Source organism: Copadichromis virginalis, linkage group LG18 (genome assembly GCF_057382275.1).
Source record: "Copadichromis virginalis isolate Kocher_CV1m ecotype Utaka linkage group LG18, C_Virginalis_male_GT1.1, whole genome shotgun sequence".
In the NCBI taxonomy this organism is placed as follows: domain Eukaryota; kingdom Metazoa; phylum Chordata; class Actinopteri; order Cichliformes; family Cichlidae; genus Copadichromis; species Copadichromis virginalis.
This window is the reverse complement of record NC_140635.1, coordinates 9,386,448-9,406,917: the sequence shown is the minus strand read 5'-3', so window position 1 is coordinate 9,406,917 and position 20,470 is coordinate 9,386,448. Positions and strand designations below refer to the sequence as shown.

At 39.9% G+C, this 20,470-nt stretch overlaps 2 protein-coding genes across 2 annotated transcripts; one reads left to right on the top strand and one right to left on the bottom strand.

The window, feature by feature from the left end:
• Positions 1-1,372: 1,372 nt before the first annotated feature.
• Positions 1,373-14,253, bottom strand: LOC146687256 (acyl-coenzyme A thioesterase 2, mitochondrial-like). Its single transcript, XM_085440040.1, has 4 exons — positions 13,959-14,253; positions 6,700-7,155; positions 6,141-6,328; positions 1,373-4,495 (listed from the first exon to the last, which is right to left on the bottom strand). Exons 2-4 carry the CDS (start codon positions 7,148-7,150, stop codon positions 3,887-3,889), a joined length of 1,248 nt encoding a protein of 415 aa, XP_085296166.1. The 5' UTR covers positions 7,151-7,155; positions 13,959-14,253; the 3' UTR covers positions 1,373-3,886.
• Positions 14,254-16,280: 2,027 nt separating this feature from the next.
• Positions 16,281-20,410, top strand: LOC146687255 (uncharacterized). Its single transcript, XM_085440045.1, has 11 exons — positions 16,281-16,661; positions 16,810-16,842; positions 16,939-17,028; positions 17,440-17,708; positions 17,821-17,923; positions 18,183-18,285; positions 18,365-18,417; positions 18,529-18,607; positions 18,829-19,325; positions 19,523-19,716; positions 19,825-20,410. Exons 1-11 carry the CDS (start codon positions 16,512-16,514, stop codon positions 19,967-19,969), a joined length of 1,716 nt encoding a protein of 571 aa, XP_085296171.1. The 5' UTR covers positions 16,281-16,511; the 3' UTR covers positions 19,970-20,410.
• The last annotated feature ends 60 nt before the right edge of the window (positions 20,411-20,470 follow it).

Sequence of the window (20,470 nt, the reverse complement as noted above, 5' to 3'; positions counted from 1 at the left end):
GCGCTGCAGTTACCATACCAGACAGTGATGCAGCTACTTAGGATGCTCTTGTTAGTCCCACTGTAAAAGGTGGTGAGAATGGATGGTGGGAGATGGGCTTTCCTCAGCTTCTGCTTGAAGTAGAGACGCTGCTGGGCCTTCTTGGTTATGGAGCTGGTGTTGAGGGAGCAGGAGAGGTTCTCCGCCAGGTGGACACCAAGAAATCTGGTGCTCTTGACGACCTCCACAGAGGATCCATTCATGTTAAGTGGGCAGTGATCCCACTGTGCTCTCCTGAAGTCAACAATCTCTTTTGTTTTGTCCACGTTCAGAGACAGGTTGTTGACTCTACACCTCTACAGATGGCCCGCAGTGCAACCCTTCAGCTTCCTAGTCCTATATACAAATTTAAAGACCTAGGAGACTTACTTCTCATCACAGAGTTGTAGCATTCACAAGATTTTCAGAAAACTTGAACTCAAGGTCAAGGTCACTGATATTCAAACTGACCCCAGAACTTTAGTAGATGCACCAATGGTATCAATTCAAAATCCTACGCTTCTCGTTCTCGAATTATTGTCTTGACCAAGCTGAGTATACAATTATGAAACAATCATTTTCCATTTTTATTTCACTATCTGTAACTAAGACAAATAAACAGTATTTGGGACACAAGTCACTATTAAAGTGGTTAGTGAGACTCCACATCTGATAACAGTATAACACACTGCTTATTTATGTAAAATTGTCACTGAAGGGTGCCATTGCTACCATGCAGTGTTTAAAATAATCCACTGTCCCAGTTTGTGCTCAGTGTGCATGAAATGCTTTACACCAAACTCCACTCAAAAAATTTGCCAATTTAAATATGTATCATTAGCAAGCAAGCAACCACACTATAAGTGCCCACTGTTAATTCAACAAGCTGTTAATATTAGATCCATTTCAGACAGTGGCAGTAATATTTTACACTGGGCAGCAAATCAGCACAGCAGGATCTTTCAGAGTGAGACAGAAACTCTGTGTCCTATTTTTTGTTAATTTTTAATAGCTCTTGCACAGCCACTGTTAATGTGATACCTTTGCACCAGATACCCTCCCATGCACCCATCAGTAAAGACTTCTTTTCTAAAGTATGAAGTACTCAGATACACCTTTCTGTACTCCTTACAGGACAATAAACCACTGATAAAAATTTCTGTAGTTAAAAAGGGATATTTGACATGAGAACACTCAACCGTTGGAGGTTATGTGAGGCCTGGAAGGTGGGACTGCTGGAAAATTAAAACGTTACGGCTTGAGTTCCACAAAGCTCAAGGTAAATAAAATACCTTTACAAATTTCTTCCATATTCTTAAAAAATTCTGATAATTTCTTTAATATCTTTTAAAAATTCTGATTGTAGCAGCCAAAAAGGAAATCACAAGGTATTGGCTCTTTCCCGGGCCGCTCAGGATATCAGAGTAGAAAAATATTGTGAATAAGATTTATGTGATGGAATCTACAGTTTACAGTTTCAGTACGACTTAAGTGTGCTTTTGTCAAATTATAGAGCAGATTTATTAAGCTCCCTGCGACCCTGGAAAGGATAAGCAGAAGCGAATGGATGGATGGATTTATCAAGCTTCTGCCACCAGACTTTCCTGAAGTCTCTTCGGTTTAGAAATTTAGATTAAAATACTCTTAGAACTGCATATCTCTAAAAGTAAAATACAAAAAGAAACCCCCAAAACACTTTTGATGAGTTTAGAAAAACAACAGAACTACAGCTGGATATTTGAATTATTTTAAATTATAATACCAAGAAAATCACAACTAAATTAAAGGCTTGAGCAATGTGTGATGTGGTTAACTGTTGTTGTGGAAGTTTTCCATTTAAATAAAGCCTGCAGACGAGCGGTGAGCGGTAGCTAACAGTCTTTAATCAAAACACACAAAGAACAGACAACCAGGCTTGGTGGAGAGCCTACATGACCGTGGGGCAGGTCAGCAGAGTCTCCCCTGAGTCTAACATGGCTCTCAGTTAAATACCTTCTCCAGGAACAAAAGGCAGTACACAGCTGTTTCACACCTTAACCTCCTAGGACCTGGCGTCCACATATGTGGACTTCCCATTTTGGGTTATTTAGACTAAAATACTCAATTTTGCTCTACAAGGGCCTGATATCCACTGATGAGGACATTATACTGCTACTGTTCTATCAAAATTTTCAACGAATATCCTTATATGTGGCTCTGATTTTTCATAAAAACAAAAATAAGGTAAAAAAAAATCTGGTAATTCTTTGTTTTTACATTCATTGGGCCCCAATATGCCCAAATATCAAAGAGAAATTAAAAATACATGCTGTGGAAGAGTTCGGGTCTTACGAGGTTAAGGTTCACACTCCCTTGCTACCTACCAGAGTCCTCAAAGAGACAAAAGTTTCTTCCTGTGGAGCTGTCTGCTTCCCCCAACTTCCTTACTACACCCCCACCATTTGTCTTATAGTATGAGTGTGAAACATGTTAAAATCCAGTGGCACCAAGGCATTATACAATAAAATAATGTGATTAATACATAAGTAAAAGAAATTCCTATACACTGTCAACTGTGATTGGTGTGTGCGAGTGTATTATGCTCAAGGAGCTTTTAACTGCACAAATGAGCAGATTTGTGAAGTTTAGCTTCAAAATGTGTTTTTATATGTTCATTATGATTTTGAAATATGCACTTGTAAATAGCTTTCTGTATGTTTACATTTCTGTGTGTTTGTGTGGAGCAGGGATTTGTGAGCACTCAAAATTCACACAGTGCACACATTTGTAAAATCTTTTTTTTTAGATCATTTTGAGATGTATTATTTCCATAAAATATGCAACAGCCCAAAGAGAGTTTTACATGCATGTTTTTTTCTTAAAACCAAAACTCACTGAAGAAAATGAGTCACTAGTCCGTGCTGTTTCTTGATGTACCCGTGATCTTGTGGACTTATGACGGACTTGAGTCGCAGACCAAATATGGTTCAATACAAAATATGCTCAAAGCAAGTGAATACCTTATTTCTAGTGACGACTTGTGTGGACTTAGTACCTTACTTACTACCTTAAAATACGAGTAAACCATTAAACAGGAGTAGCTACATTGTCTCACCTTGTTTTGTTTTTTCTTCTCACATAATAACAAACTGCTTCCACCTAAAGTTAAGAAATTAATCTGTGGGTTGGACCATATCAATAAAGCCATTTTTAGTTTCCCATTTACACATTATATATATTTGAATATTTTTAATATGTTATGTTTCATGGGTCATCTTTTTAATTTGCTGGTCTCTCAGAAAGGAAACTGTGTAAATTAAACTTTAAACTGAAGTCTATTTGTCAGCTCATTATTCTTTGTTGCGTTTTTTTTTAGGCTTTAATAGTTTTAACACAATTGTTTTTTGTTGTTGTTTTTAATTACAACATAAAGATCAATTTACAAAAGATAAGTACAGTAATGTGGGATCAAATAACAAAATCAGCGTTACGCAAAAATTAAAAACATGTATCTACACTCATCATATAATGTTTTTGGCACTGTGATGATGGAACAAATAGCCAAAACAAATAAAAAGTAATTTCAATGAAACATTAAGAAAGGCTGACTGGAAATAAACCATAGCTGACTGTAGAGTCCAGGATAAGCAGACAGAAGATCAAGTGACAATCCCAAAAAATTATAAAGAAAAATGAAAAAAGAAACATGTGTACAGGGCTCAGGAGATACAGGAGGGGAAGACATGTGCGAATCATAATTTCACCTAAAATTTCAAACTGTCATATTAACAACTATTATATTAATTATAAAATGTGATTTTCATACAGTCAATTTGCTGTCATGATTTATGTTTCTGTAACTCAAGCTTTCTAATCATCCTGTTTGAATCTATAACTTGGCTTTAGTCTGTGCTGCATCACAACTCAGGTGAGTTTTGAAGAAATCCTGGATCTTCTTCCACAGGTGGATCTCAGCTGCTATGTGGGCCTTGGGCTCACCTCCCCACAGCACTCGTTTGCCTACACCTGCATTGAAGCTGGAGGGGCAGTGGGGTGCATAAGGTGGCTCCAACATGTGTCCAGCTCCAGGGTAAAAAACAGTCTCAAAGTTCTCCTTCCCATGATGCTTAAGTCTCACTACCATTTCATCCATGTAGGCTTCGCTGTCCCAGTTGAGGTCGTCTCCTACAACCGCAAAAAGAAAATGGCTCTTGGCTCGTTCAATGGGGATCAAGCTGCCCTTATTCTTCTCTGCCAGGGGATCTTCAAGAGCATCCTTTATGATGATTGCACCTGACTCGGTGGGAATAAACTTGCTTTCGTCAAACAGTATTGATGACAGGATCTGCCGTTTCTTGTAGTAGAGAGGCGTGACCACATTGGCGTTACAGGCATTCATGCACACTATGGCCTCGACACCTGGCACAAAAGCAGCGAGTGCCAGTCCGATATTTGCTCCCTTGCATCTTGACATTATGCCAACTCCTTTACTGCCCACCTGTGAAATAACACAGAAATTAAAAGGCGATGCAAATCTATAAAACATTTGGAGCGCAGGGCTGACTCTACCTGTCATTATTTTCATTTTTGTGGACTACATATGCATATTACCATTACTAAATAAATAAACACATTCATATATGCACAGTGAAGCTATCATGATCCGGGTGAGTGGCTGGAAACTTCTACCAGGGTCTTGAGTCTCCTTGGTATCTGGCCCTGGGCAGGGCCGTCATATCTCCAACAGCTTCACTCACCTGGAGCTGAGTTGAGGCAATCAGGCTAAAGAGATTTAAGCCTTACACTGATATTCCCTCTCCAACAGTTTGTCAACTACTTCATGTTGGTAGCTGGCTCTAATGCTCCATGTTATTTGCCAAGTGCTTTTCTTACCTTGTTCTCTTGTGCCCTAGCTTTTCCCGGAACCTCCAAAACCCTTACCCCCAAATTAAGCTAATCTCTTGAACCTCGGATAACCCAGCTCTTCTCTGGAAATCTCTCCGTGCTTCACCTGCCTGCCCTCCTGCCATCACACTCCTTCGGAACCTACGGAACTCAGGTCAGCCATCTCACACCGTCTAACTCACGCCCCCTCTCCCTCCAAGCATCTTTCACTCCACCTGCAAGTAAGCAAGACATATAGCCATGCTCACCTTTTCTAGTACTCCCCTTTTACCACAGTTCTAACTCCACGCTCCTCAGTGTGATCGCTCTATGTACCAAGCCATGCTACAGTTACCCCTTCAAGCCCAATTTCCCCCACTTGGCCCCATGACCACGTTATCACGCTACGCAGAGCCGCTGTTACATTCTACAGTCTATTCCTCTTTTGGCAAATCTCTCAAGCTCCTCCAGATTTTATTGGCTTCTAGCATGGACCTTGGTTCACTTCACACTGCAAATTTTTGTTTGTTCTCGTGATTGTCCTTTTTGAGACTACAATTCTAGATTCTAGTGTCTTGGCAGTAGTACTGGGGTCTTTAGACACATCTATCACTAGTTTTCTTTCTAGAGTGTTTGAAATCTTTTGCTTCCTACCCTGCCAAGCTTGTTCTGTACTGTGTGACTCTCTTGGCTGAATTTCTTAACTTTGCATATTGAAACTTGGAAATGCTGTGATAACTTTGTATATCTATTTCTTGCTTAGAGATCTTCAACATTTCTTATTCTATAAAATTATAAAAGGATTTCTTCTGTTTTTGGGGTGATGCGTTCTCAAGTGACAGCTCAAACATTGCACAGCAGTGGCTTCTACTATCAATAAAAAGGTCAATTTTTCAGGGGGCTGATAATGTTGATCTTGAAAATTATTATATGTTAGAAATTATTATGTTATTGTGTGATAATAGAAACAATTCATGTTTTCTCAAGAAGATTTGTGCGATTACAAAAAATATGTCGTAAAGCTGAGGCTTTATGCTCTCTGAAATTTATTCAATTATCTGAATGAATGTAAATGAGAGTATTTCTGAAACTCCACTTAAGCTAATTAAGATCCCCATTAGCTACAGGAATACAGCAGATATTCCACCTGGGATCTACAAATTTACTCTCCTCTCTGAGAATGCACAGAGTATAGAAACATAAACTTTCCTTCAGTATGAAACATCTTTCTGCTGTCTGTGCGCACTAGAGCAACTCACCTTTGGTTGCTGTTTTAAGAAATTCATTGCTTCTTCAAAGTGGTCCAGATGTGTCTCTGTGATATTGTCACCCTTCTTATTGTACACCGCCACTGAGAGAACCACAAAGCCTTTGTTAGCCAGTAGACTGGGTCTTGCCTCAGATACTGAGGTGGGCAAATCCAACACAGCAGGAAAAGGACCTTTTCCTGGAAGAAAGAAAAAAGATTCTAATCAGCAGCAAGTCATATTTTAAATTTTATTCTTAATTTCTCTGGAAGCCAGTGAAGGGACGCAAGAATAGGTGTAATATGTGACAGTCAGCTATTTTTTGTTAGCAGTCTTTCAAACAAAGGTCTTGCTGCATTCTGTACTAACTGGACATGAGTTGTGGAGGACTGAGAAACGCACCTGAAATGTGAACTACAGTAAGCAAGGTGGGAGAAAATTAAAATTTGAACTAGAAGTTTCAGATGACTGAATGACAGTTAAAGTTTAATTTCAACAATGTTGATTTAAAAGCTGGTTAATGTTAAATGAACTAAAATGAACATAGAAACCTAGGAACCACCTCCAGTACCTGGAGGAGTGAAAAGGACTCCACGGATGTTCCCTTCATTGACGGGAACCCTGGTGACCCCATCTCTCATCAGAAGCCTCTCATTCATCATCTCTGCCAGTAATCTGCCCTCCTCCTCATGCACAGAAAACTTCACCACCTGGGGGTTTATGGCATTTGTCTTTAGATATATTTTGTGCATGGTATGTGGCCTCATGGAACACAGCAGACCCATGGGTTCTACTCCAACGTAGCTCCCACCTAGCGAGGGGTCTCTTTTCAGGTCGACCTCCCCACTGCCATCAGCCCTGTAGGTGGCCGAGGAGCTGAACACCACTCCCTTGTCATCAGTTAATTTGGCTCTCATGTTGACAACCTGCCTTGGCCTCAGCCCGGCCACCTTCACCTGAATGGGCTCATCAAACATACATTTGATGCTTGGCAGCAGCTTCAGTCTCACTTGAGAGGACATCTTTTCTGAAAAAGAGAAAAAGATTGGACTTTATGAATGTAAGATAAAAAGTCCCCTTACACAATACTTTTTGTAAGAAATTTCAGAGACAGATCGATCCATATTACATTACATTATGTTTATTAATTACACCAACAACCCACTGTCCCAGTTTGGTCTCTGAGTGCAGGAAACCCAAATCCAAACTCCACTCAAAAAATGTGCCAGTTTAAATATGTATCATTAGCAAGCAACCACATTACAAGTGCCCACTGTACTCTCTGTCAATAATGTTAATACTAGATCCATTTCAGACAGTGGCAGTAATATTTTACACTGGGCAGCAAATCAGCACAGCAGGATCTTCCAGAGCGAGACAGAAACTCTGACTATTTTTTGTTAATATTTAACAGCTCTTGCACAGCCACTGTTAGTGTGATACCTTTGCACCAGATACCCTCCCATGCACCCATCAGTAAAGACTTCTTTCTAGTTAAGTAAATGGTTTGCATGGATTTCCATTAAAGGTTTTTTTTATGTTCAGTACAATTATTCAGTCACTCGTTGCACTTCAGGCAGTTTTGATTCCCGTTTTCATGATCACACAGCCACTTCAAAAGGTAAACACCAACTTCAAAGTGATATTTCTCTTCCATTGTTTACAATTAAACTTTTAAAAACAAAAAATTTGAATAGATGTTGATTAGGACAAAAGGTCCCAAATCCATGCCATCAATGCATAGTCACAATTAATTAAAAGTTAATAAGACTTGCAAGGTGGTAACACAAGCTGACTGGAAATAACAGAGGCACAAAGAGTCCAGGATAATCAGGAAAAAGTGATCCAGTGATCCAGTCCTGCCTGGCAGGATGATGTGTTCACAGAATTTGATATATATTCTGTCATGCAATCAGTTAAACCAGGGATAGGCAACTCCAGGCCTCGAGTGCCAGTGTCCTGCAGGGTTTAGATCTCACCCTGGGTCTCGCACCTGAATCAAATGATTAGTTCATTACCAGTCTTCTGGAGAATGTCAAGACACGTTTAGGAGATAATTTAGCAATTTGAATGAGCTAAAACCTGCAGGACACCGGCACTTGAGGCCTGGAGTTGCCTACCCCTGGGTTAAACTGTTATTGATTTCTCAATGTTGTTCACAAATTACATTCTCTATACCCTCAAAGCAGTCCTGCAGCTTTGAGGGTATTCACAAGACCGCCTTGTGAATATGGGTCTTTTAACAAGAGGAATATATCTCCACGTTGGGTGAGTGTTGAGTAATTACATATGAGAGCATGAGGGTGGGAATGGATGTTTGTATCTGGTCGGGTATCAGACGCCACCTCTCTGGGGGCATCTCGGGCCCTCCAAGGTATGGAGGCCTATCTCCCCCCACCACTTCCCCTGCCAGTGACAGACGCCCTCAGACATCGGTGCGTTGGTGGTTCTTTGTGTCCGGGGATGGGCGCCCAGGTACACACCGACTCACTCCTTGGTGGCTGCTTGTCGGGGCCTGGAGCCTGGGGCTCGCTCGGACCACTTCGGGGGTGGGGTGCCCTCAGCCTCTCGGCCTGGGGCTCGGTCACTCAGGCACAGCTGGCTGCCAGCGGAGCTCACGGGCACGTCACTGCAACCCCCCCGGCTTCTGCTCCGCGGCTGCTGAGTGACCCCTCATCTGGGACTCTCGTCAGCTCTTTCTGGGATAGTGGCGCGGCTGCCCCTCTGTTGGTCTTCCTTGGTCTCTTGTGTTCTGGGGGCCTCTGGATGTTTGGAGTTTTGATCTCCTCCATACCTGCTTCATGCCCTGGTGGATGGGGCTGTGGCTCCCCACACCCTCTAGCACAGCGGTCCCCAATCCCCGGACCGGTACCGGTCCGTGAGTCGTTTGGTACCGGGCCGCGAGAGTTGAGGCTCAGGTGTGAAATGTATGGTTTTCAGGGTTTTTATCGTTTTTCAGCGTTATTTTGTTATCGTTTTTATCGTTTTTATCGTTAACTCGGTTTTCCTGGGTCTTTTCACGTGTGTTATGAATAAATCTTCTTTTTTTCGGTACCGGTACTAGTTTTATTATGTTGTATTTATCCGCAACACCTTAAAGGTCCGTGAAAATGTTTTTGGGCATAAACCGGTTCGTGGGGCAAAAAAGGTTGGGGACCGCTGCTCTAGCAGATCATTACATGAAGGAACCTTTTAAAAACAAGCGCGTTCATGCTTACAGGTGTACACACGGGTGCTCACACACACAAACTACACCCTTTTTGGCTCCTACCTCAAAGCACACTGTGCGCTGTTGATCTTACGTGCTGCACAATAATGTTTAATATTTAGTATTTACCGTTATATTCCCATAGATCATCGTGATGTTGTTTATTCTATTGCTCTCGTTTTCTTCTGCTTGTTTTCTTTTTTCATTCCCAACAGGTGAAATTAAAAAAAAGTATCTACTGTTATCTATTGTTAGCTAGTTTATTGTGAGGGTGTTGTTTTTAGATTAGATTGGATTAGATTAGATAGAACTTTATTAATCCCTCGGGTGGGTTCCTCTGGGAAATTCGATTTCCAAAAAAGCACAGCACCGACAGAAGTTACAGAGTTACAGAATATTATATATATATACACACACACACACACACACACACACACACACACACACACACACACACACACACACACACACACACACATATATAAATACAGAGACAATATAAATAAAATATACGAAGGGGATAAATAGAATAAATAGGAATAAAAAATAAAAATACAAGTGAATTGCACATTTCAAGTATTGAGGTCTATTGCACCGTTGACTATTTACAAAAGTATTGCACAAAAGGTATTGTACAGTGAGGTGCAGAGGCACTACAGCTTAGTTGTTCCCCCCTCCTTTGTCCTCCTGTTTCCCCTCCCTCTCCCCTCCAGAGAGGAGTTAAACAGTTTGATGGCGTGTGGGACAAAGGAGTTTTTAAGTCTGTTAGTTCTTGTCTTGGGGAGAAGCAACCTGTCACTGAACAGACTCTTCTGGTTGTTAATGGCCGTGTGCAGAGGATGCCTGGCATTGTCCATAATGTCCATCAGTTTCTTTAATGTCCTTTTCTCTGCCACTGTCACCAGAGTGTCCAGCTTCATGCCGACCACAGAGCTAGCCCTCGGCCCTGTTTCAGGAAGCCGGTTTAGTGGAAAAACTGAGTAAGTATACCCTGAGTTAACGAAAACTCTGGGTTTTCGGTTTCACAAAGCGAGTTCAGCTGCAGCCTGAGTGAGTCACTATGACGACACACGCCGTGAAGCTAACCTGCCCCCTAGCAGGTTTACTACAACTAACCCTGACTGTCTCCGCCCCTTTGTCGGAAACCTGACAGTAGGAAGTGTCAGACATGGCGTGTCCCTTCCTTGAAGAGCCAGTAGATCGTGAAGCCCAAATTCTCCGCAGAGCTCTCCGCCGGGAGAGAGTGATCAGAGCGCGTTTGGACATTTTATCATTTCCTGATGATTTTCTGTGTGAACGTTACCGTTTTTCAGCACAATCTATAATTTATTTGGATAACATCCTCAGGCCATATATTACGCATGTGACACATCGCGGACATGCTCTCAGTTCTGTACATATTATTTGTATTGCACTTCGGTTTTTTGCAAACGGGAGCTTTCTGTATAATATTGGTGACGCTGAGCACGTTTCCAAGGCTACCGTCTGTCGGGCAGTCAGGAATGTTACAGTTGCACTGAAACGTCTCCTGTACTCGTCTGTGGTGTTCCCCGGTCATAGACCCACAAGATTCATCAAAGAGGGATGCCACAAAATTGCAGGTATCAGGATGACCAAAACTTAATTTATGATGTGGTGATACTTGAACTACTACTTAAATTTTACATTTATTTTCAGGGTTCCCAGGCGTGATTGGCTGTACAGATGGCACTCACATTCCAATCATTGCTCCTTCAGTAAATGAAGGAGACTATGTGAACAGGAAGTCTTTCCACAGCATTAATGTACAGGTACATAGTTCCCTGTAGCATGTCAAACTAACAAATTATTTCATTATAGTAATGGATGCTAATTTGTGTTCTCTGCACTGTGAAGATCATATATGATGCTGCCAACATTATCACAAATGTGGAAGCCAAGTGGCCAGGCTCTGTCCATGACTCACAAATATTCTGTGAATGTACACTGAGCACAAAATTTGGACATGGTGAGTTGAAAATACTTTAAAATATATAAAGACCAATTGCTTCAGGGACATTTGAACTGAAGTGTATCCTTCTGTCTTAGGAGAGTTCACTGGCTACTTGCTTGGTGATAGGGGGTATCCATGTTTACCCTATTTGCTTACCCCTTACTCTGACCCTGAACCGGGCCCACAGCAGCGATATAATCTGGCTAATTGCAGGACAAGAGCCAGAGTTGAAATGACTATCGGAATGCTTAAGGCCCGGTTCCAGTGCCTGCAAAGACTCAGGGTCACCCCAGAAAGGGCATGTGACATTATTGTGGCATGTGTGATTCTTCACAACATTGCCACAATTAGAGGAGAACACTGTCCTTCTGAACCAAACATCAGCAGTGATCCAAACCATGAACATCCTGACCCTCCCACGGACATACAAGATGGAAGAGCAGTCAGAGACACCATATGTCACAATCATTTCTTTTGACCCATCACCTCAACATGTTGAAAGAAGAATAAACAGATTTTTTGTTCAACTGGCTTTATTGGTCGCCTGTATTTCCTGTACACAAAGTATTAAAAGATGTAAACCTCATAAAGTGTCTCTGTTGCTTCCTCCTCTGTAACAGCTGTCAATGTTTCTTCATTATTTTCCTGTAGTAAAGAAATAAACAACATTGCTGTTCTACTGTAAACTCATATAATCTGTGGAGTATTACTCACAACTGCATGTTGGTCTGGCTCAACAGGAGGCTGCACCAGATGCAGTACACCATCAACTGATAGAATATGAGGTTTATACAGGTCACTTATAACTTACAAGGGACCAAATGGCAATTAACAAACATACCAATCACCTTACACTTCATTGTCATTATGCTCTCAAAGACAACCAAGACTGAGGGAAGGCAAAATCAGTAGGAAAATAACTTCACTACAAAATAATCCATTATGGTAAAGAGTTTATCAAATGAATGAGCAGCACTGCAAAGGTGACTGTGAAGAAAGGATGTATGCACATCATGTATTATTTTGAATTTACCCCCTATGTAGGCACTTGTGTCTTGCGGGGTTATTGACTCAGAGGATGTCCCCGCAGAGATGCCTTCGGCCACAGGGCGCCCACTGTTTTGGCTGAGGGCCAACTGCTCAGCCTCTGTGAGTGGTGGTGGTGGAGGACCCCCACCTGTTTTTCGGGCCTCCACTTTTTTTCTGTTGGCTATAACGGGTCACATTTGAGCATACAGAGTAAGCAAATATGTACTTGTAATGTGCTCAGATAATTTCAATAAGTGCTTACAGAAAGAAAATTAATGTAGCCTCTAACTGCAATTGATTTACATCGGACAAACAGACCAAGCACTATGGCTCATAATACAATTACACCTTACCTGTTTGGACTATATTTTTATATTTCATTTTTACTTGCTGCCAGGCACGTTTGGGGCCTGTTGGGTTGCACCTGCGCTCACATCACATCACAAAATAAAATGTATAAAATAACAAATAAAATAACATATGATAAAATAACGTGTTAAATGGGTGGAAATCCCTAGATCAATGTTTAAATTAACACTCACGCATTGACTCTGTCGGCTATGTTTTGCCATGCATGCTCTCTTTCTTTTGCAGCTGTGGCTGTGTTACTTTTTTCCGCGGAATTTGCATGTTATCGGCATATGCTGCCATCAGAATTTCGGCCTCAAGCGCTGTGAAATACATTGACCGTGCCTTTTTTCCCTCCGTCTCCATGGTGACTCGCTTAATCTGTGCTCCGCTTATCAGGGCTTTATGTATCCTCGTCCGCGCGCTTCACTTGGGGTTGACGCAACTCCGCGTTGATTGAACTAATTGTTATCAGCCTTTCTGAAACCGAATATTCCGAGTTGGACAGTTCGGGGTTACTCAACCGTGAGTGTCGTTTTTCACTCTGAGTTTTCTAAACCGGCTTCCTGAAACAGGGCCCTCCTGATCAGTTTCTCCAGCCTGGATGAGCCTGGATTTCTCCAGCCTGGATTTATTATGTTGCTCTTTGTTTTTTTTTCTTCCCCCCTTTCTCACCATCTCTTCTCCCCTCTATTTTTCTTTCTTTCTCACCCTCTCTTTCTTTCACCCTGTCCTATCCCCCAGTCATGTCTGTCCCATCTTTAAAAAATGAAAATAAAATAAATACATAATTATAATAAAGGTCAGTTAAATAGACCAATATGGCAAAGCCACGATGATCCACTTGGTAAAGTAAATCCACTTGGCATCTTTCTTGGCCTTCAGACAACAATTCTGATGGCTAAAAATCCAAACGGGACAGGCAAAAATAAATAAATAAATAAAATAAAATAAAATTATATATATATATATATATATATATATATATATATATATATATATATATATATATATATATATATAGACCTCAATACGTAAATTATCACTGTACTGTAACATGTACAGTACTTGCAAAATAGTTTTCCATATGTTTACATTGCTGTGTATCTATGTGGACTGGAGCACGGATTTGTGAGCACTCAAAATTAACTCAGTCCGCACATTTGTATATCGTAGATTATTTTCAACCTTTCGAGACAAATGTATCTCCATATATGTGCAACAGCCGAGAGTTTTACAAGGATGTTTTTTTTTTCTTAAAACCAAAACTCACCGAAGCGAATGAGTCTGGTGGTTGGTTTTGTTTCTCGAAGTACCCGTGATCACGCGGACTTAAGACAGACTTGAGTCGCAGCCCAAATATGTTTTAAATTCAAAATACGCTCAAAGTACGCTTCTGGTGACGACTTGTTTGGACTTCGCCTTAGCCAAGTATCCCAGAATGCATTTCAAACGAAATTCAGAACTGGAAGTAAAGTTCTGAAAAAGCACTGTTTCTAGTGCATAAAATAGTGCGACGATTTCGGCGAGAATGTAGCAACATTAAATATCCGGCCAAATTATCAAAATATTACCTATTTGCAAAAGTTAAGCACAAGATATATAATTTTTTAGGATATATTATATATATATATAATGGGTGACGTTTGCTTTTCTGCAGTGGTTTATTCTTGAGAAAATCGGTTTTGCAGAGTTTAAAGTCAGCCTGCAAAAAGTGTCTGATTTTATTTCACTTTAATGTGTTGACATCGGTGTTTTTACCCACCACAGTCGAGCCAGCCGCCGCTTGTTAACCACTTAAACGTTCGTGCGCTTCTACACTGAGTTTTAGGGTAGTATGTAACATGTCGATCTGTTCCTGGATATCCTGAAAGCCGATGTCAAATCAGCTCCAGAAATGATCATATTATATTTCAGCTGTTTTCAAAACAAACGGTCTGTAGGTAAGTTTGTAGATTATTTTAGAATGCAGAAAACAGGTCATTTTAACATCTGACCTGATTGTTTTTGTTGAGTTAGCAGCATGATCCTTGAATACATGTACAAGAGTAACATAATATTTTTTAATATTATAGTTCATACAGCACACACATGTTACTGAAAGGTTACAAGTCTGTTGATTGTTCAGTCATTGACTAATCAGTCACCACACTGAAGTTCTTAACAACTGATTTGTTAAGAAGTCAGTCCACCGTTTGCTCCAGTCTTTCCAGAGTGCTTCACACTGATGGTCCCTTTAAAGTCGAGCATTGTGCAAGAATGAACTTTGCATGCCCTGGACTTTCAAACTATAGTCGGGTTCCTGATAAGTGGATACAAACAACTCAAAACGGTGAACTGTAATTGTCGCTTAACAGTAAAACTGGGTTGCAGTGTTTGTGAATGCAGCTTTATTGAAACTGTATAGAAGGTGTGAGAAGTTATTATAGAATATTACTGCTTACCTGTACTAAAAGAATGGAGCCGGTATATTTCGCTCTCAGATTGCTGCTTTACTTGAGGTTCATAGGATATTTAAAAGTAGAAGGCAACACTGGTTGGTGATGGAGATTGTTGGTCAGACCTAGAAACTGTATGTGTGTTACAGAGCTTTTTCTGGCTTTTCTTTTATTCTTGCAGAGGATGTTGTGCTTATTTTACGGACGATCTGATTTCCTCGTGTCAGCATTGTTCCCACATCATCATAATTAATGTTGTTCCAGGTTCAACATTGCAAGTGACCAATCACCTTCTTGTGACGTAATTCCTTTGCGACTTCGAAATACCCGTCAATTCGCCTGTCCGCCGAATTTGAAGTCAATTTAGGATACCTTCCTTTAATAAACGGTAAGCATTATACATATGTTCCTCACTTGGCTTGCTGTTTGTTTGCTAGCGATAGGCTACTTGACGACAGCATTAGCTAACCAGTGTTCTCTAGACCAGCGTTCCCCAACTTTTTGGGTGTTTCGTGGCCCGGGGGTTGGGTCAGGCAAAATTGCAGTAGCTTCCCTGATCATTTTACAAACATAAGTGAAGAGCATCTGGACTAAAAGGCCTAGACTTATGGTTGTGTGCTGAATCTATGAATCAAACTATCACCTGGAAACATAATTAACTGGTCCATAGCTGTGAAACTGGACATGAGTTCTTGATTCTATGGAGATTAACAGTAATCCAGAAATTTACAAATTTGTCCTGGTACATCGCGTAGATGTTGTCCCAGGGACATCGCGTAAATGTTGTCCCTGGGACATTGTGTAAATGTTGTCCCTGGGACATCATGTAGAATTTGCCCTGGGACATCGTGTAGATGTTGTCCCTGGGACATCGCGTAAATGTTGTCCCTGGGACATTGTGTAAATGTTGTCCCTGGGACATCATGTAGAATTTGCCCTGGGACATCGTGTAGATGTTGTCCCTGGGACATCGTGTAAATGTTGTCCCTGGGACATCGTGTAGATGTTGTCCCTGGGACATCGTGTGATAGCTTGTAAATAATGGAATGAAAATTATTGATTGTTATTAACTTGTGAAAAAGAAGTGTAACAAATCCACATGTTATGTTCTTACACCCTTACAGAAACTGTGACTCCTTCACAATGTCAGGTAAATGTCAACTCATGTTGAATAATCAACCAATCAAGCCTTTTATTATCACATGCAATGTTACACGTACAACTGCAATGAAAATTTCACCCCCTTCTGACCATACATATATTGCTTAAACATCACATTGGGAAGACAGGTCGGAAACAGTTAGGAAGGTCAGAAAACAATTTAATTAATAGATGAGGAGGAGAAAAAAGAACTACAACCAGACAAAGCTCCTAGAAGACTGAAATGGATGATGGTTGCAGCATGCAAAAAGAAAATGATATCTGTTGACTACAGCATATGCTTTCTCACAGATTACCTTGTGGGAGTAGCTGGACCAAACTCTATTGGTATTTCAAGTTTGAAATCCCTGTTTGACCAGACTAACATTTCAGATGAGGTACCTCTTGACATAAAAATCCTTTTATGTTGTCATAAAACTAATGTTAAATTCTGCTTTAAATACACTTTATTGTACAATTTACTTAATGAATCGTATTCCTTAGTTCTGTTTTTATTTATATGTATTTATTTATTTGTTTTATAAGGTAATAGATGGCCTAATCTATTTGCAGTGTGAGGTATGTTGAAAAGCTTGTTTGATCATAATGACATAGCATGTTTACGTTTTTTGTAATGTATTTGAAAACATAGGTGTATTTATGTTATTTTTATAGAATTTCCCTCACATTTATCCAATACCAAGCCAAATCACTGGAAAAATTTTGGATGGGTCCACAAGAGCACAAAGTGCATACTTTTTGAAGGTATGACTTGGATTGTGGTAACTATGTTCTTATCACAAAGGGTTTATAAGTTGCCACTATAAACAAACAGCATTTTCCAAAATTGAAGCCTTGTCAGAAGAACCTGAAAAATACCTTTCTGAAACCTTTTCTGTGTAAAGACTTGTTCAAAAGCAATGCACACAGATTAAAACATTTCTGTCTTGGCCAACTGATAAAGAACACCAAAAATTGAGTGGTGCGTGTTGAGTCTGTGGTCTTGATTTGTTTTGTACACACTATAGAAATTAATTAATGTAAACCAAAAATGACACTTTCTATATGTTTGTGTATCTGCAGAATTAATTACAAGTCTCACCTGACAAGCTTTTGCAGTTTTGCAGTGTCATTCTTGACAGAAAAACATACTTGTCACATTATTTTTATTTCCAGAAAAACATCTTTCAGATGTATGAGAAATTGATTGGAGCCTGTCTGGAAAACGGCAGCCACTGGACCTTGTTTGTAAGTTGCACAGATTTTGCACTCTCTCTAGTGCATGATACTTTTCAGTGTCCCTCATTAGGAAAGCTCAAGGCCCAAGCCTACCATATCCATCTTTTTACAAAACAGTTTTGTGACATACCCAAGAGGACCATAGTCTATATGAATTCATTTGGCGAGTCGGAGGTCAGAAAAAGTGCGGTGTTGAAAAACTGGAGGTAATTAATTAACATATTTAACATAACATATTTAATTTAATTGAAATCATTACCGAACGTGGTTATTGATTTCTCTATATGCTTTTTATTTGTAATAACTGCGATCTCTCAGCTCATTTGCTTCAGCAAGAGGCTGCGCTGGAGAGTGGACCTTGTCACATGTGAGCCACCCACATCAACAGGATGGGAACTCATGTGGAGTGCATGTCATAATGGTACTGAAAACTATAGCTTTAACCTATATAAGTAATGTTTACATTTTTGCCTATTCAGTTTTTAAAGCCTTAGAGGCAGGATGGTAAAATCTCAATTTTTTTTGTAGATTGAACCATTTCAGCAGTAATGCTTTGCTTTGGTTGCTCTGTTTTTTTTTTTTTTTCTCGGGGGGGGGGGGGTTAAAAACAAACAAACATTTCTTTGTTAATCTAATTCTTTTTGTTCTTTTTTTTTTTTTTCTTCTTCGTCAATTATTAGTTTGCCCAATCTCTCATTGACGGTAAAACACAAGTGGAGGAGTACAACACTGAAATCACAAAGCTCAGGTCCCGACTTTGCCACTACTTATTTTCCTCAATAGGTAAAGATAAAATGAGCTGCCTTCTTTTTCTCTAACATTGGAAAATGTAACTTGTACTTAAACAAATTATATTTTGCAGATCGAACTAGGAAGTGCAGTCAGTGCTGGTGTGTGATTGCAGCCAAAGACCGGGTACACTATGACATGTCCTTAGCCATATAGATTGTTTATTTAATGGACTTTGTTCATTTGTTTTTTGTTTGTTTATTTCTTCTTCTTTTTTTTTTTTTTTTAAATTCACAGGTGAAGTGCCAGAAATGTGGTGCATACAAGCACATGCGTTGTTCAAAGTCTGTTTGTGGCATCTGTATCTTCTGTGAGAGTAAGTCACAATATAACTAAACAATGTCCAAAAATGTTTAAAGTGAAATTTTTTTTCGTAATTTTGCCTTTGCACACCAGGACTGTGTAATTAAAGTGGACGTTTCAAGATCCAGTTTTTACACAAAACTATTTTAGACATAACTGTGTCGTATTGTGGGGATTTCTCTTCACAATTAAATTGATATAGTGCTGTTTATATCATTCTTCTTTATGTAACAGCACAGTGCAGCACAGCAGAGGGAAAGGAGTTGTGCAGCATAGTGGGTGGCTATACAGGAGGAGCAATAGAAGTAGCCAGTGAAGAATGTCATCAGGGAAAGCATCAGGCAGCGAATGACAAAGGAAAAGTTCCTAAGGGAGAGAACATCTGCAGCAAATCGACAAGTAACAGTGAGATAGGAAGACTGACAGTCAGAGATGAAGGTACACAGACTGAAAGAGATGAAGGTACACAGACTGAAGACAACGAAAAAGAAGCAGAAGTATACGGCACAAGTCTGAGTACAGATAATGCTGCTGCTGATGATGTTGACAGGATCGATGCAGATACAGAATTCCAAACTGATTCAGAAGGAACTAGTACAGTTTACAGAGTGCATGGTCGCTTATCTGTACCAAGCTCAAAAAAGAAAACCTACACAATAACAGAAGACGAGATCAAGCGCAGAATCAACGCAGAGAACATGTCAGTTCATGTTTTCAGAGGTTTGATTGGGGTAGGTATACATTTCGTGATTTTGATGTCACCTGAAATAAATCCGGGTTACTCGTATCAATGAAGTGACAATGTGGCTGGAAATTGTGCATTTGCTGCAACATATACACAATTACACCATGTAAACAAAAGCATTTAACTTTGTGCGCGTGTGTGTCTCTCTCTGCTCTTTTGGTGTTTGCACTTTTTCTTTTTTAGGGCCGTAAAGCCAAACTGCCCGCAATGATTCTTGACAGGCCTAAGAAGGCCAAAACTAAAGTAACAGTGTTTAGTGTTCTGAGTGAAGAGGAGGCTGGGGAGCTAGCCCTCGGGTTTGCCGGAAGATTGGCCTGCGATGTCACAACAGACATGGTCTGTAAAGGCATCGACCATTCAAGTGCTGATATGACAAAGTAAGTTAGTAAAACAATATGAAAGTTGTATCTTTTTTGGTATTATTTGTCATTTCCCCGTATTTGGGTTATTGGTGTAACATTGTTAATCTTACTTTCTAATAACAGACAGACTCTTCTCAAAATCCAACACAATCTTAAACATGAGCTGACTGATTCCTCAACCTTCAGTTTGCTGACACACACCTTTGGCCCCGCTGCACTGGATTCTGTCATTTCATTCCTGTGTGAAAAACTTGATCTTGTCTCTTAAATAATGAAACCTTTTGTGACTTTTGTTTGTTCTGTAAATCAGAATCTTGAAAATTGTTCATTGTTGTTCTAAGTTTGTGTTAACTATTTGGCAAAAATGATTGGTTCCTAATCCAAACAGCATAATGACTGTTCTAACACATATCTTAAAAATGCTACAAAGAAAGAAAATTATCACATATGTTTCAATATGAATGTAATTGTGTCACACTCGGTTTGTAGTAACTTTCCTGTTTTATTTTGAGTTTTGGTATGTTTACACTGTTATTTTTATTTCCCGTGTGTTCGTCTTCCCTTATTAGTTTTACTGTATTTAATTAGTCTGATTTAATAACTTATAATTATTTACTTTCCAGTGTTTATATATGCTCCTCGTTTGGATTATTGTTTGTTTGAGTTCTGCCTGTCTTTTCTATTAAAGATTTGGACTTTTGGACTATTAGTGGACCTCGTAGGTTTTTATTCTGTTCAATTGGTAATTGACTGGGTTTAATTTAGTGGC